The following is an 18187-nucleotide window of genomic DNA, read 5'->3' as shown; positions in this document are numbered from 1 at the left end:
TGGTAGTTGTGATGCTAGCCATTTTGAAGAACCAGAAAAAAAAATGTATCAAGGTGATAAAAGCCTCTCAAAGGTACAACACAGTGCCATGTAAAGGCCTTAGAGATATGAACCAAAAACGAATGTCCATTAGAAATGACAAAAATTAGGAGCAGATGTCCTCTGGAATGTGTTGGCAGGCTGGACATAACTACTAATGCTGCAATGGGAAAAACAGTAGCTATGATACTTACAAGCTCATCAACTCGAGGTACAATAGTCAATACACATAGTGGACATAGCCTAGGGTTGCATAATATATTTTCTAATGACATATTATTGTTATCATGTTATGTTATTGTTATTTGGTGGCCGGATACAGTGCACCGTAAGAATTCAAAGAAAATAGCTTTTTATATTCATGTGTATTTTATCCCTGAGACAGCTCGTGAATATTCATGACTGTGCCGCTAAACGTCACAACGCAGTAGCGCTTTCCCTGCGCTCTTCCTCTGAGAGACGTCTGAACAGAGTGAGGGTGGGATGCAATACAGCATGCGAGAGCTGGCAACAGAGAATGGTTGGCTCGCTCACCATGCAGAGAGGCAGTGCGAGCATCGGAACCGTTTGACAGCATTTGAGGACAAACCCGTTCTGAACTTCTGTCACCACCTCAACGTTCTATTGCGACCAATGGTGGATTGATGGAAGAAACTCACTGCATAATTGAGGGAGGCATGTGCACATTTCGAGATACATCCGAATCTATTTCAGGATCAGGCCGAATGCTGTGACCACAACGCCTTTGAGAGAGGAAATGTCTAAGCAGTGATATCGAATGCAGCTTCGCAAATACGGTATTATGCACTGTTAAGGATGGACGAGCTGATGTTGTCCTTGTGACTGAGATTTGACGACTTTCCACATTACAGTGCACGTGTCTTGCTACAATACATATGATCTCCTATTTAAGACTTTGGTTCGTGTCTGACGTAATGTATTTATAGTGGACACCACAGAAGACATTTATCTCCACCAGCAGTGAGTCTGTAAAGGTATAGGGGTACTGCGTTGATCTAAAGCGAAAACATTGTTTTGTCCAGCATGCTTGCCAACCTTCAACTTCTTCAGTACAGCATCTGGATACACAGTCTGGGAGACCATAAGCTTGAACTGTAGTAGCTCCACACCAGCCCTAGAGAAGCTGCCGCCGGTATCTCAGTGGTGCTGAAAAGACAGCTCCTCGTTTCAGGACTCCCAAAGTTGACTTCCACTGAAAGCGTCTGCTTTTCACTGTTACAGAGCCGAGAGTTAGCTAAATACTCTAAATGGATTATTATTTGGCTTGAAGGAGTAAGCCCGACTGTTCTCTTAGGTTACATGGCTGTGGCACGCAAAATAAAAACTTTGCTCACGGTTAACATTTTTGTTTTTGTGGGGATCATATTGTTCTCAGTGTACTGCAGAATACAAGACCGTTCTGAGGAACTCATTCAGATCGGCAGGATATCAGACCAGAGACTGAGAACCAGGAATGGAAAAGTGTCCAACTTAGTGGACAGGCAGTCTATACTTCAGAGGCTGGAGCGGCTCGAGGACGTTGTCTACAACCAATTAAACGGTATGGAGTATACTTACTTAACAACATTCAGTATAGTCTTTACTCAAGTATGAGATCTTTTTTTAATTGTCAGTATTCATTTTGGAGACATATCTCTATAGTTATGTACATCCTGAGTTACTGTCATTTTACTACGGAGCAACTATAAACAGCCTATGTATGTTACATTGGACTTGATCAGACAATGGTCAATAAGATATTATGCAACTGGTATATCAGCCAATCAGATGGTGTCAGTCAGTACGGTACAGTTATTTTGTGCAGCGTGAGTCATCCTGTAATGGATGGTGGCTCTTCATGGTGTTACAAACTATTGCCAACTAGTGAATATATTTTACTCAAGTAGAATCAATGCTACAGTTCCTAATATGTTCACTTAACTTGGTATGATCCCTATCAATAACTGAAATCAACGACCTTAGCCAATAGTTGTATATTATTCCCATAGGGGAAAACAACCCTGCCTCTGGCTACTGAGTTCTGCTTTTCTCATTCCCTTGGCCCCAATACAATCATCTTGATGGGCTGTCTGAAATCTAAAAGAAGTTCCAAAAAAATGGTTCTTTATCAAATGAAAAAACAGCTTTATTTTGTTATGTTGCCCTTAGTCACTGAAATGTATTGTAGGAAATTTGGTCTGCCTGGCAAAACAGCATCCTTTAAATCGTGTTAAAAACATCTGTGTGTTCCATGGTCCTACTCGCTCATGAAACGTGAGAGCCATAGACTGAAAGTCCAACATTTAATTTGAGAGGTCCTTTTAACCCTTGTAGAGAATATTGAGTATGCAGCATTTTATACAGTCAATTCCCCAAATGCAGTAAGAATCAGCCATATGTTATCAATAGTATATACAAATCCCATTATAAGCAGCCTGTGCCATTACTGATTTGTTTGAAGTAGCAAATAATTCCCTCAATCTCCCTATTCAGTCAACGTCAACAAAACTCTGCTTCAAGGTGAAAATTTTAACATAAAATAATTTCCATAGAGGCAGGTTCTTAAAAGATAAGTTGTGTACTCACTGTATCAAACCACCATAGTGAAATTGGGCCTTGGTGCCCAGCAAAAGGCCTATTAATGCCGGCACTATTGTATTTTGAACAGGATTTTGGTGAAAGTGTTTGTAGTCAGTTTATTCCCTTTCTCAAAAGTTGTCAAGGCCTTTGGAGCAAAGCCAGGAGGCACTGCCTCACCAAATATATGATGCATCCTCACATTCAGGGGGCTTAATCTAGTGTAAGGGGCCGGGGAGCCACCATGTATTTATGTATGTAGGGCAGCAGGGAGCCTAGCAGATAGAGCACTGGGCCAGTAACCAAAAGGTTGCTGGTTCGAATACCTGAGCCGCCAAAGTGAAAACTCTGCCGATGTGCCCTTGAGCAAGGCACTTAACCTTAATTTGCTCCAAAGCCGCTGAACTACTATGGTTAACTGTAGAAAATAACATTTCACTGCACCTATCTGGTGTGTGACAATAAAAACATTGTTATTCCCAAACATTTTATGCATGTTCCCTAAATATATTTTCCAGTAATGATAGTGTGGCAAAAAACGTATTTAGTCAGCCACCAATTGTGCAAGTTCTCCCACTTAAAAAGATGAGAGAGGCCTGTAATTTTCATCATCGGTACACTTCAACTATGACAGACAAAATGAGAAGAAAAAAATCCAGAAAATCACATTGTAGGATTTTTTATGAATTTATTTGCAAATTATGGTGGAAAATAAGTATTTGGTCACCTACAAACAAGCAAGATTTCTGGCTCTCACAGACCTGTAACTTCTTCTTTAAGCTCCTCTGTCCTCCACTCATTACCTGCATTAATGGCACCTGTTTGAACTTGTTATCAGTATAAAAGACACCTGCCCACAACCTCAAACAGTCACACTCCAAACTCCACTATGGCCAAGACCAAAGAGCTGTCAAAGGACACCAGAAACAAAATTGTAGACCTGCACCAGGCTGGGAAGACTGAATCTGCAATAGGTAAGCAGCTTGGTTTGAAGAAATCAACTGTGTTAGCAATTATTAGGAAATGGAAGACATACAAGACCACTGATAATCTCCCTCGATCTGGGGCTCCACACAAGATCTCACCCCGTGGGGTCAAAATGATCACAAGAACGGTGAGCAAAAATCCCAGAACCACACGGGGGGACCTAGTGAATGACCTGCAGAGAGCTGGGACCAAAGTAACAAAGCCTACCATCAGTAATACACTACGACGCCAGGGACTCAAATCCTGCAGTGCCAGACGTGTCCCCCTGCTTAAGCCAGTACATGTCCAGTCCCGTCTGAAGTTTGCTAGAGAGCATTTGGATAATCCAGAATAAGATTGGGAGAATGTCATATGGTCAGATGAAACCAAAATATAACTTTTTGGTAAAAACTCAACTCGTCGTGTTTGGAGGACAAAGAATGCTGAGTTGCATCCAAAGAACACCATACCTACTGTGAAGCATGGGGGTGGAAACATCATGCTTTGTGGCTGCTTTTCTGCAAAGGGACCAGGACGACTGATCCGTGTAAAGGAAAGAATGAATGGGGCCATGTATCGTGAGATTTGGAGTGAAAACCTCCTTCCATCAGCAAGGGCATTGAAGATGAAACGTGTCTGGGTCTTTCAGCATGACAATGATCCCAAACACACCGCCCGGGCAACGAAGGAGTGGCTTCGTAAGAAGCATTTCAAGGTCCTGGAGTGGCCTAGCCAGTCTCCAGATCTCAACCCCATAGAAAATCTTTGGAGGGAGTTGAAAGTCCGTGTTGCCCAGCAACAGCCCCAAAACATCACTGCTCTAGAGGAGATCTGCATGGAGGAATGGGCCAAAATACCAGCAACAGTATGTGAAAACCTTGTGAAGACTTACAGAAAACGTTTGACCTCTGTCATTGCCAACAAAGGGTATTTAACAAAGTATTGAGAAACTTTTGTTATTGACCAAATATTTATTTTCCACCATAATTTGCAAATAAATTCATAAAAAATCCTACAATGTGATTTTCTGGATTTTTTTGGTGGCTGACTAAATACTTTTTTGCCCCACTGTATGTAGATAAGGAATCATCTACCAAACATTTTCATGAACAGATTATAATCATTTCATCAGTTCCTGTCTTTAGGAATTTGAATCTCTAATGAATTCACCGCCTCTTCTGACAATCTACATTCTATCTACAGGATAATGACACTTTGGGAAGAGCGAGAGATTTCATACGGTGGTTATTTTGAAACTTGAATTTGATTCCCTACAAAGCCCCGATATGAATATGTCCTTGCCCTCGTGAATGAGAGGTTAGATCCTGCACCCATCTGGACATTTCACTGAACCTATCTGGTGTGTGACAATAAAAACATTGTTATTTAAAACATTTTTTAAATGTATTTGCCCTGAAGTGTACAGAGTCAGACAGAGTCTGGAGGAATCCTCCCCCCCTGTCACCAACCCCTCCATGTTTAGCATCCAACTATTTATTGACACACTTAATCATACATTTATATCCCGATTTATTACCCAATATGTAAATGGGGCACAGACCACTAATTGTATTCTATTGCAATTGGGATTGGCTGTACAGAGTGAGAAACTTGCGTGCCAATAACTATTACCATGTCCAGCAGCGATTTGAGGTAATTGCCCATTTTTCAGTTGTTTATTGTCCAACAGTGACATGCCAATGGATTAAGACAAGGCCCAATTAGATTTAGAGGACATTTAAAATGCCCAATCTTCTATTACATGGCTTTGCAAGGTGATGCAGCTCCTGTGCATTGTGCAAGCATTTGTTCCAGTACTGCTCAGTCAGTGATTTGGACAATGTGCCCTCATTTTGTATTTGGTTAATGTGTGGGTTTAAATATTCCATAGATTTGTGAACCAGTCAATTTGGTTGCAAAGGCCGCTTCACTGGCATCAAAAATGGCACTCTACTTCCTATAGTTAGCACCCTACGTCCTATAGTGCACTACTTTTGACAAGGACCCATAGGGCAAGTAGTAGTGCACTATACAGGATAGGGCATAGAGTGACATTTGGGATGCAACCATTATCTAATATTATCTAATATCATCTAACACTATCTAATATTTCAATGAGGTCATTGCTCACAAAAACAACAGTGAAGTGTGTTATCAGCAACTCTTTCAGTACGGAAATAACTGACAAGAGGGTTATCAGCATCTCTCCTCTGCTGAAGAGGCACTATCCTCTGCTGGATAAGCGTATATCTGGGTTTAAGCTTCTGGTTAACAGGCTTATAGGACAGTGTTGTGACCTAAACAGTATATACAAAATGCCAGATCTCTACTTACTATCAGTGCAACTTTAGATTCACAGATAGATCCTCTCTGATCGGTGTATTCATGTTATGGGCCAGAAGTGTATTTGTTTATCAATAATCATCAATAAATACAGTGCCTTTGGAAAGTATTCAGACCCTTTGACCTTTTCCACATTTTGTTATGTTACAGCCTTATTCTAAAATTGATGAAATAGTTTTTTTCCCTCATCAATCTGCACACAATATCCCATAATGACAGAGCAAATAACAGGTTTTTATAAATGTTTGCAAATGTATAAAAAAAAATAAAAAAACTTTAAAACATTTACATACTGCAAGTATTCCGACCCTTTATTCAGTATTTTGTTGAAGGACCTTTGGCAGCGATTACAGCCTCGAGTCTTCTTGGGAAGGACGCTACAAGCTTAGCACACCTGTATTTGGGGAGTTTCACCCATTGCTCTCTGCAGATCCTCCCAAGCTCTGTCAGGTTGGATGGTCAGTGTTGCTGCACAGCTATTTTAGTTTCAACATCAGTTGCATTCAGATGTCACAGCCTCCAACCCAATGCTGTCCTAAAACAGACAGGCTGAGCTGAGCAGGGCTGAGTGTTTGTCATCAGTGATGCATGTCACTTCTGGTTTCATCCTGTGTTAGTGGAGGTGATGAGATGGCATGGACATTCCATCTGCAGCACTAGATATGACTCATATCTATAATGCCCAATTGAAGAGTTTAATTTCAAAACGCTATATATATACATTTTCTGAAACATTGGTAACTTAGCTTTAGGTTTTACACAGTCAAATGTATCAAATAACTACACTTCTAATTAAGACATTTACATTTACAAATGATACATTTGTGACGTCAATATTAAAAAACTTCAATACAGTAAAATGAGATCTGTATGTAAAACATTTACATTTGACATTTTAGTCATTTAGCAGATGTTCTTATCCAGAGCGACTTACAATAAGTGCATTCATTTTAAGAAAGCTAGGTGAGACAGTCAAATATACAGGATACGAACATTCCATTTCAACTGAACAATGGATATATAGTGTTTTGCAAAAAAATTTATTAATAAAAATCGGAGAACAGTAATATTTTAAACACCCATGAAGGTACCAATATGCAATCATTTCTAATGAAAAAAAACAAATGTGAAAAATTGGTGGGTAAAGCATTTGGGAGATAAACTCTTCGATTATGCTGCAGTGAGCAATGTTGTTAATAAAGCCTGGGGAGAGAGAAATCCTGACAAGGAATTAGAAATGTAATTTTGTCTCATCTCCCATACCCCATACCTTAATAGTATTCATCAGTAATTCTACAGTATATTGGAGAGCCCACGGACAACTCCCCAGCAGATTGGAGTGAGGGAATGGAGCCTGTGAAGGAATTCAATATATTTTCCAGTAATGATATGTCGATAAGGAATCATCTACCAAACATTTTCAGGAACAGATGATAATCATTTCATCAGTTCCAGTCTTTAGGAATCTGAATCTCTGTAATGAATTCACCGCCTCTTCTGACAATCTGCATTCTATCGACAGGATAATGACACTTTGGGAAGAGCGAGAGATTTCATATGGTGGTTATTTTGAAACTTGAATTTGATGATTCCCTACAAAGCCCTGATATGAAAATGTCCTTGGCCTCCTAAATGAGAGGTTAGATTCGTGTGAAAATATTTCATTTTCATTAGGAAACTGGCGTATTACATGATTTATAGACAGATATACTGTACTAGATTAATAAAGTATTTTTGCCTTATAATAGCTAAATGGTGCTATTGTGCACTTCTTCTTTTGAAACAGTTCTTTCCACTCTCAGACCTTTGCATGTGTTGCCATGCAAGCTTAGATTGTTGTGATGGCACATTGGGTCTCGACATATCATTCTGATCATTTCCAGATACGAGTCACCCCTGGGACTCATTGGTTTGCGTTTTTCGAAAAGAGCAGAAAATTAGGACTTTATGCGTAATGCCTTTCCCGTGTTGCCAATGTTTTATGGATCGCCCACATTGTAGCTTTTAAAGCCAACCACAGGGAGTTATTTTCCTCTTCTTGAACAACAGATCACTCGACCACATCCAAGACATCAATATTTATAACATCTCAGCTTCACTTTTGACACGCATAACTCCACTTTTCCTTTAAATCATTCACAAAATTGGGATGTCTTTTAGTTTGACATCTATCGAAAAAGCCCAAGTTAGACACTTTTTTAAGGTTGTTGCATAATTTATCACTGTAATAACTTTAATGTATCATGTTGCGGGCGCCTCTGTAAAAATGGATTCTGAGGTGAGCGACTGAACATCAAGATAGATATGCACTTGGACATAGTGCACCTAGTTTGATGGTAGTCAGTCTTTCTCGTTCTCATATCTGCACAGACACATCTGTCCATCTGAGTGCATAGGAACAGTACATCATCCTCCTCTGAGTCCCAAATGGCACCCTATTCCCTATAGAGTGCATTACTTTTGAACAGGGCCCATGAAGCTCTGGTCAAAAGTAGTGCACTACGTAGTGAACTAGGGTGTCATTTTGAATGCAAACCTTTATCTCCCAATAGCGTGCTGCAAATCTCGTAATACAGGGAATAGCACCTGTGTGTTTACGGTGGAACAACCAGATGTTTCCCTGTAATTACCTCATTGTGGGATAATTAAGGTGTTTTGCTAATGTGTAGTTTGAAGAATGAAACTAGAGGAAGTTGGGTTGAGGATGTGTCAGTGATACAACAATCATCACAATAGGATAGGATTACACACGTCTGTAGATATGCTTGTGTTTACGCTAAAAAGCTTGATGCTCTTTTTGGTGGCTTTGCCATAGTGAATAAGCAATGTACAGTTTTACCCCAGACAGAAAAGTCATTTAAAAGTGCCTTATAAGTCAGACTAATACACCTGTTGTCAGTGTCCTGGACAAATCTTGTATACTTGATTCCCCTACCCTTCCTTCCCAGATTTATTCTGCTTCATAGTCACAGAACGACATCATGGTAGGCATATTGTCTGCCTTGACTGAACAAATGAATGTGTCTGCACATTGTATACAGGTCCAACCCAATGGAGCAAGCACAGTGCTCAAACACAGTGCTCAAACACAGTGCTCAAACACAGTGCTCAAACACAGTGCTCAAACACAGTGCTCAAACACAGTGCTCAAGCACAATGCTCAAACACTGTGGTCAACTGTACAGTTACATGATTAGTCATAGAGGTGCACTGACATTCAGAGTTCTGGCCAAACACTGGTAGCTGGAGCAAATGCCATTGTTTCCCCAGTAGTTTGCCCAACCTGAGTCACAATAATCTTTACTCTGAATGAGAGTCCAATATATTTCAATGATGAGTCGCACAAGCATATTACTGTTGTATTTTGTTGCCTTGTCTGAGACGTCTCTCATTGTTGTAGATAATGAGTCAACCTACTCATGGGTTTTAGTGAATGCAATCATTCAATGTTTGATTCGGTCTGGAATATGAATTATATTGAATGGCTTTAGGCTTGTCTAATTTAATATCTCAAGTAGCTTTACACACTTAGCAATATCTACTGTACCAATTCAGAGTGGTTTGTAATAAAACCCAATTTAATTCATACATCCTTATAGCGGACTTGTCGTTTTTCATCCAAAGCTTAACCCCTCTATTTACACTAATAAGTTGTGGCATTGTAAGGATTCCTTGCTTTGCTCCAATCAACAGAATATTCAACCTCAAGCGAAGAAAAAAAAACATGAACAGATGAATCAGCAGCAGAGTGAGAAATTGTAACTACAACAAATGATTCTCTGAGGTGTTATCAAAGCCCAATTGTTTTGGCAGCAGCACAGCAAAGGCAGCTCCAAACCAATCACCACCAAATCCCCGAGCCGGTTCTGTTTGCTGTTGCTGCTCAATAATGCGTAAAAACAACACAGGATAAAACCAGTACTCTGGACCACACTCACATGATGAGCAGTGATGTAGTGGTAAAAAAATAGGAAGGTAAACTCTGATCCTCAGTCAGTAAACTCTGATCCTAGACTCACAATGGATTTTTCTGCACTGTCACGCAAAATAGAAAAAGGTGGGTAAACTGTATTTACCCTCCACTACACCACTGATGATGAGTAACATTGCTTTAGACGTTTAGAGTTGCATTGGCTTCCTGGACCACTGACTAAGATTTAGCTTAGCGGGCTAATGTGCTCTTCTGACGTGTAAGAGACCAGGGTTCGAACCATGTCAGTCGCACGAGGCCTATGTTAAAATACCTCTTCTCCACTCTGTCAGGCAGCAGCAAATGGCAGACAGACTTCCTGGCTCAATGTGCATCCGCTCATCCTCTAATGGAATTTTCTTCAACCAGCCAGAAGAAGCCGAGAGTGAGGGGAGCAAAATAACAAGGACTGCGGAAAACAAAACCGCGGGGATGTTAGGCTGTTTCCGAGTCTCACGCAGAGGCACTCCAGATTTTACTTTCAGTTGCTTCTTAGATTGCCTCAGTGTTATGAGAGCGGCGATTGGGATTCAGACTGGGTTCATAACACTACTGAACCCCACCCAGGGTGTCAGATGACACCACTGTGTGTCCCCTGATGTGATCCCTCTCGTGACAGGTGACAGCTTGCAACCGCCAATCGTTCAGCTCCAATGGCAAATCTCCCAGAACCTCAAAGCCCTCATCCCAAAATGTTTTCTTTGCAATGGCTTGGGGAGAAGATCTTCATTAGTATGGCCTGTTTACTTGCTGTTTCTCTTCATCCGTTGAGAAGAGGCAACATGGTTTACCTGTGGAGATCACACTGGAAGTATGACACACAGATACAATTAAGCCCCTACAATGTCACTGTGCAGCATGGTTTAAAATATCCAAACCAGAAACGCTATGAGACTTCATACCTATAGTAGACAAGATGCAGCAGAGTATCCATACTTAAACAGACAAGGTGAAAGGTAGAAAAAGAAAGAGCCAGGAATATAAATACAAACCAAAACTATCATTAAGAGCCAGACTTTGAAGTCCTTCTGGAAAGTTTAATAGCAAAATATCACTGTCTGTGATTAAAGACTGAAAACTTCCAAGAGCATTCACTTGATGAGTTAAATAAAGGTTAAATGAAAAAAATATTTAAAAAATTAGACTGCTGAGATCTCGGAAAATCTCATTTCTGATAACCCATTGTACCCTTAATTTCTGATAACCCTTTCCCCTTTATAAATGTCACAGACAGGGGAACTATGTTATAGTCTGCTAAATGCATTGTACTGTGTCATTTTAATAAGGGCATCAATGTCTGATACATTCAATCGGATGTCAAGTCACAATCAGTGCTGTAAAGTACTTAAGTCAAAATACTTTAAAGTACTACTTAAGTAGTTTTCTTTAGGTACTGTATCTGTACTTTACTATTTATATTTTTGACGACTTTACGTTTACTCCATTACATTCCTAAAGAAAATAATGTACATTTTCCCTGACACGCAAAAATACGTACCAGGACACGAAAATGGTCCAATTCACTCATCAAGAGAACATCCCTGGTCATCTCTACTACCTCTTATCTGGGAGACTCACTAAACACAAATGCTTTGTTTGTAAATTATGTCTGTGTGTTGTAGTGTGCCCCTGGCTATCCGTAAAAATAAATCTGTCTGATGTGCTTATTATAAGCAATTTGAAATGCTTTATACTATTAAAGAAGGTGTCTATACTTTTACTCAAGTATGATACAGTGCCTTGCGAAAGTATTCGGCCCCCTTGAACTTTGCGACCTTTTGCCACATTTCAGGCTTCAAACATAAAGATATAAAACTGTATTTTTTTGTGAAGAATCAACAACAAGTGGGACACAATCATGAAGTGGAATGACATTTATTGGATATTTCAAACTTTTTTAACAAATCAAAAACTGAAAAATTGGGCGTGCAAAATTATTCAGCCCCCATAAGTTAATACTTTGTAGCGCCACCTTTTGCTGCGATTACAGCTGTAAGTCGCTTGGGGTATGTCTCTATCAGTTTTGCACATCAAGAGACTGACATTTTTTCCCATTCCTCCTTGCAAAACAGCTCGAGCTCAGTGAGGTTGGATGGAGAGCATTTGTGAACAGCAGTTTTCAGTTCTTTCCACAGATTCTCGATTGGATTCAGGTCTGGACTTTGACTTGGCCATTCTAACACCTGGATATGTTTATTTTTGAACCATTCCATTGTAGATTTTGCTTTATGTTTTGGATCATTGTCTTGTTGGAAGACAAATCTCCGTCCCAGTCTCAGGTCTTTTGCAGACTCCATCAGGTTTTCTTCCAGAATGGTCCTGTATTTGGCTCCATCCGTCTTCCCATCAATTTTAACCATCTTCCCTGTCCCTGCTGAAGAAAAGCAGGCCCAAACCATGATGCTGCCACCACCATGTTTGACAGTGGGGATGGTGTGTTCAGGGGGATGAGCTGTGTTGCTTTCACGCCAAACATAACGTTTTGCATTGTTGCCAAAAAGTTCAATTTTGGTTTCATCTGACCAGAGCACCTTCTTCCACATGTTTGGTGTGTCTCCCAGGTGGCTTGTGGCAAACTTTAAACAACCCTTTTTATGGATATCTTTAAGAAATGGCTTTCTTCTTGCCACTCTTCCATAAAGGCCAGATTTGTGCAATATACGACTGATTGTTGTCCTATGGACAGAGTCTCCCACCTCAGCTGTAGATCTCTGCAGTTCATCCAGAGTGATCATGGGCCTCTTGGCTGCATCTCTGATCAGTCTTCTCCTTGTATGAGCTGAAAGTTTAGAGGGACGGCCAGGTCTTGGTAGATTTGCAGTGGTCTGATACTCCTTCCATTTCAATATTATCGCTTGCACAGTGCTCCTTGCGATGTTTAAAGCTTGGGAAATCTTTTTGTATCCAAATCCGGCTTTAAACTTCTTCACAACAGTATCTCGGACCTGCCTGGTGTGTTCCTTGTTCTTCATGATGCTCTCTGCGCTTTTAACGGACCTCTGAGACTATCACAGTGCAGGTGCATTTATACGGAGACTTGATTACACACAGGTGGATTGTATTTATCATCATTAGTCATTTAGGTCAACATTGGATCATTCAGAGATCCTCACTGAACTTCTGGAGAGAGTTTGCTGCACTGAAAGTAAAGGGGCTGAATAATTTTGCACGCCCAATTTTTCAGTTTTTGATTTGTTAAAAAAGTTTGAATTATCCAATAAATGTCTTTCCACTTCATGATTGTGTCCCACTTGTTGTTGATTCTTCACAAAAAAATACAGTTTTATATCTTTATGTTTGAAGCCTGAACTGTGGCAAAAGGTCGCAAAGTTCAAGGGGGCCGAATACTTTCGCAAGGCACTGTAAGTGGGTACTTTTTCCACAACTGGTTACAATAGTGGGAGACTTAACTGACAAATGTATTTCTGATGTGTGATCCTCTGTGCACAGTAGACGTCAATTCAACATCTATTCCACGTTGGTTCCACGTAATTTCATGAAAATGACATGGAAACGACGTTGATTCAACCTGTGTGCCCAGTGGGAAGACTTAAAATCACTTAGTGAACGGCCATCAATGTGTAGTTGAAAAGCTGTATTTGTTTGTTGATAGATTTTGTATTTACAGAGCTGACCCCTTCCTCTGCAAGGAATTATACCAGTCTAGAGAACTGCAATAGTGACCAATAGTATCTGTAAACCTGTCAGTCCCAATCAGTTTCAGTCTAATTCTAATTAGGTTATAAGGAAAGCGTGTCTAATGTGCTTCTCCAAATGAGGATAATTCCAACAGTGATTTTAGACCTGATATCCTGGAAAATGATCAGTACCAGGGAAATGTAGACTGAGTGTACAAAACATTAAGAACACCTGCTCTTTCCATGTCATAGACTGACCAGGTGAATCCAGGTGAATGCTATTATTCCTTATTGATGTCACTTGTTAAATCCACTTCAATCAGTGTAGATAAAAGGGAAGAGACATTGAGACAATGCCCATTTACCCTCAACATGGATTGTGTATGTGTGCCATAGATTGTGTATGTGTGACATTGAGGGTAAATGGGCAAGACAATATATTTAAGTGCTTTTGAACAGGGTATGGTAGGTAGTAAGTGCCAAAACTCCTGGGTTTTTCACATTCAATATTTTACCTTTTATTTAACTAGGCAAGTCAGTTAAGAACAAATTCTTATTTTCTAAGAATTTAGGAACAGTGGGTTAACTGCCTTTTTCAGGGGCAGAACAACAGATTTTTACCATGTCAGCTTGGGGATTCGATCTTGCAACCTTTCAGTTACTAGTCCAACGCTCTAACCACTAGGCTACCTGCCGCCCCAATAGTTTCCTGTGTGTATCAAGAACGGTTCACCACCCAAAGAACATCCAGCCAACTTGAAACAACTGTGGGAAGCATTGGAGTCAACATGGGCCAACATGGGCCAGCCTCCCTGTGGAATGCTTTCGCCCCCTTTTTGATTCCTTGCCCTGACAAATTGAGGGCAAAGGGGGGGTGCAACTCAATATTAGGAAGGTGTTCTTAATGTTTTGTACACTCAGTGTTCATATCTCCAATGCAATGCTTGTGCCATAGAAGTAGAATGCAGATGTTATACTTTATATGTCTCTCTATGTCTTGCACCACTGTTTTTTCTCTGCTGCTCGCTCTACTCTGTCATCTTGAGAAATCCACACCCAGGCTGGTATTTTCAGCACCTTTAAAGACAGATAGGGTAATGATGCACTCCCCATGATTCTCACAGCCCATGAATGTCAATCACCTGTCCCTCTGTATGGCCTCTCCTCTCACCTACCACTCTCTGTCTCTTTTTTTGTCTGTCCGTCTCACTCTGTGTGTGTGTGTGTGTGTGTGTGTGTGTGTGTGTCTGTGTGTGTGTGTGTGTGTGTGTGTGTGTGTGTGTGTGTGTGTGTGTGTCCTCTAGGGCTGGCGAAGCCCATGGGGCTGGTGGAGGGGCCTGGGGGTCTGGGCCAGGGAGGAGCAGCTGCCACTCTGGGGGACGACAGCCATGTTGACGGGGAGGGAAAGTACGAGGAGTATGGCTACAATGCCCAGCTCAGTGACCGCATATCCCTGGACCGTAGCATCCCGGACTACAGACCCAAAAAGTAGGTTTGACTTTATTTATTTATTCATTTAGTATTTTGTATTATATTTATTTGTGCAAAAGAAAATAACATTGTCTGTAGGTAATAGAAGAGCCAACTGAATTGAGGTAAAACAGTGAGAACCCCAAAATGGGTTTTTAGATTTGTCTTGTCTCCGTACAGTAGCTAGGCCAGGGCAGCTGCATTAGACATGAGTATTCCTTACATGGAAAGACATTGTCCCAGACAGCCAGAGAAGATGTTGATAGTGGGGCGGCAGGCTAGTTAATAATGCAATAAAAGAGAGAGTCCAGCAGTATTTCTTATGAAAGAGACCGTGGAGACCCCAGTAGGAATATTAATGGCCTTTTTAAAATGAATCTTATATTTAGAATGTGGGACTACATCTGTGATACAATGACTGTGAGTGAATAATAAGGCATGCCACTGGTGTTCAGACCAGCCCGTGTCAGAGAACAAAAACAGACAGATAGAGAGAGAGACGTCCAGAGACTTCTTTGGGCTTTGCTGGGGATAACAATTCATTTCATCCACATCCGCTTTGTAATCCCCTTTCTTTCATGCTGGAAAATCAACGAGAGGAGAGAGCGAGCAAGGGAAAGAGTGAAAAGACGGGTTACTAATTAATAACCAGCTGAAAATTGCTTGGTGGAAAAGAGGATTTGAGGAAATTATTCTTTATGAGGAGGATAATGTCTACAGGAAGTCAGTGTTAACGGTTTGATCATGTGTACAGGAAGTCAGTGTTGACGGTTTGATCAAGTGTACAGGAAGTCAGTGTTATTGGTTTGATCGTGTGTACAGGAAGTCAGTGTTGACGGTTTGGCTAGACCATTTATTTCCGTATATTGTTTACTCCCTCGTGATAGATAATCATACCCCCAGTCCTGCGTTTGACATATAATGCAAGGGGCAGCTGTATGTTATGTATACCCTGTGGAAATAATAATGATTCATGCAGTTGTATGTTGTGTGTGAGACGTGTGTCTCTATTTCAACACAATTGGTCACGCCATTAACAAACATGTGCAGCAAGATATGCTCTTTCTTTAGATGTCATTCCAGAGGGTGAAACCCTTCCCCAAAGCCAAGCAGTTCATAACAACCATATAGACACACTGTTTGATGAAGATACAGTGGGCTCCCTATGCATAAAGGAAATCAATATGTTTAAGCTTAACATATTCATGTCTCACTGTTCTGCGTATTATTGCACCATGGCTGGAATGATATAAAACAAACATTGTCCCTGCACTTTGAACGACCTTGTTGGGGTAATTAATTAGACGTAGGTAGCAAGATGTCTACTGATTGGAACAAGACAAGGACTGTGATTGTAATCAAAACATGGGTCCTTGGTGCAGGAACGGGATAGGGCTATTTTCATACCATGTGGGTGCATTGCATTGCGTATTGGACTGAATTGGGCTGTGCAGAAACACACAAGACACACCTTCAATATACAGACACCATTTCCACACTACTGAGCCGAGCCAAGCCGATCTGTACCGCATTGCCCTGCTTATGCGGCCGCCTTGATTTCTGAAACATTGCCTGAAAGGACAATGTGAAAAGAAAATACCTTAGCCAGCAAAGTATAGGATTGTGGTCTGTAGGATAGTGTGGAAAGGGTAACACAAGACACCTCTGGTCAAATGCCATAATTGCACGGGAGTCATGGAGCGGAGAAGGGGGGAGATTATTGAATGATCTCTACATCCAGACTCCTCATCCCCTCTGTCTCTGTATTACACTGTCTTTCTCCTTTTGTAGGGTTTTAAGACCTACCTCCGATCTATTCATTCTAATTGCAGCCCACTATCATCATGGTCAAATCAGGACTTGTCAAGACGGACCATTTTCCTAAACCCTTTTATCCCCATTCACTGTCCAGTGGTCTGAGCTTTATGTTGCCAATCCTTCCAGCGGTGAAATTTTCTAACATTGATTCAGAGGAAGTTAACTTGAGGCTTTATTATCCCATCCAGGAACTGATTTCACACCACACCATGTTGCCCATCCTTGGGTGGCCTGTAGCACAATGCTGCAATACTATGTCTTAGAGAAGGGATGGGCCAATAAGAATGATGCACTAGCTAGCACCTGAGGTTCACAGAGGGCAGAAGAGAATAGCATCTGAATGAGAAAGAAAATGAAAGACACATCTAGCCTATACCTCACAGTCAATGTGAAAATGTAATTTCCATGCTGTTAGCTCTCTGTTGCTCTCTAGTTTGGCTCTTTTAGCCCCTGATGAGAAGTTGTACAATATTTTCTATTTCAATTCATCTATATCATCTGTAATCATTTGTAGCAAGACATTTCACAATTTTGCTCCTATATTCATTGAGATCAAGCAATGCAACAGATGTTGAGGTTGGTTCCCCATAGACTTCCCATAGACGTATCTGGGACTTGGAGAACTAGACTATAAAGCAGGAAGGTCACGCGGCTGGGCGCTACCTAATTTCTTAAGCCTCTGATACCCTGGAATGGGATCGCAAGGTCACCGCAGCGGCCATTTGTAAGTAAAAGGCTTCAGCTCTAATGTTTCTCCCACAAAAGCTGAGTTTATCTCCTCAACAAGGCAGCGAAATGACAAGGCAAACTAATGTCTTTTTGAGAACAATCTTTTCTATGGGGGTAGAGTTGCTTTCATTTCCTGTGCAGCACAGGTTATCTCAGGTTAATGTGAAATTTCAAAGCGAATAACATGGCTGTGAAAAGCAGGCGGGCCGGCCAGCCAGCGTCGCAGGCCGAAAAGGGAGTGTGATGGGAATAAGTCTTAATCTGGCGCTCTGTTTCTGTCACAGATCGTTCTAGGTTGAATTATGAGAGCTTGCCAGTGCGCTTAGTTCCATTACAAACAGATGAGTCGATCGCTCATACTGTTATGGACCTACAAACCTCCCCGTTCCAGCAGACAGGCACAAATTTAAGGTTGAGCAATGTCCTAAATTGAATTCAGTAACTAGGGCATTGGAACTACAATATCACTTAACAACCTCAATACTGAATTTGCTCATAGACACAACTCAGCTGAAGTGATCTGGTGCCTTTCTCCAGTCCCTTCTGGCTTTTATTCTTATGGTAACCATATTCATACACATACTAGCCATGACAAATTAAACTTAGCCCAAATAAAACATACATCATTCGATTTGGC

General features: G+C 40.9%; 1 protein-coding gene across 1 annotated transcript in view; it reads left to right on the top strand.

Annotated features, from left to right (window-relative positions):
- Nucleotides 1–493: 493 nt before the first annotated feature.
- The window catches only part of LOC110525838 (polypeptide N-acetylgalactosaminyltransferase 9), an 87227-nt gene continuing 69533 nt past the window's right edge, over nucleotides 494–18187 (top strand). The window contains exons 1-2 of the mRNA XM_021606290.3: nucleotides 494–1600; nucleotides 14838–15021. Coding sequence (XP_021461965.1) covers nucleotides 1360–1600; nucleotides 14838–15021 — 425 coding nt within the window. The 5' untranslated portion in view covers nucleotides 494–1359. The remainder of the gene's footprint in view (nucleotides 1601–14837; nucleotides 15022–18187) is intronic.

This window comes from Oncorhynchus mykiss, chromosome 6 (genome assembly GCF_057628025.1).
Source record: "Oncorhynchus mykiss isolate SJ-2025 chromosome 6, ASM5762802v1, whole genome shotgun sequence".
In the NCBI taxonomy this organism is placed as follows: Eukaryota; Metazoa; Chordata; class Actinopteri; order Salmoniformes; family Salmonidae; genus Oncorhynchus; species Oncorhynchus mykiss.
This window is presented reverse-complemented; position numbering and strand designations above follow the sequence as displayed.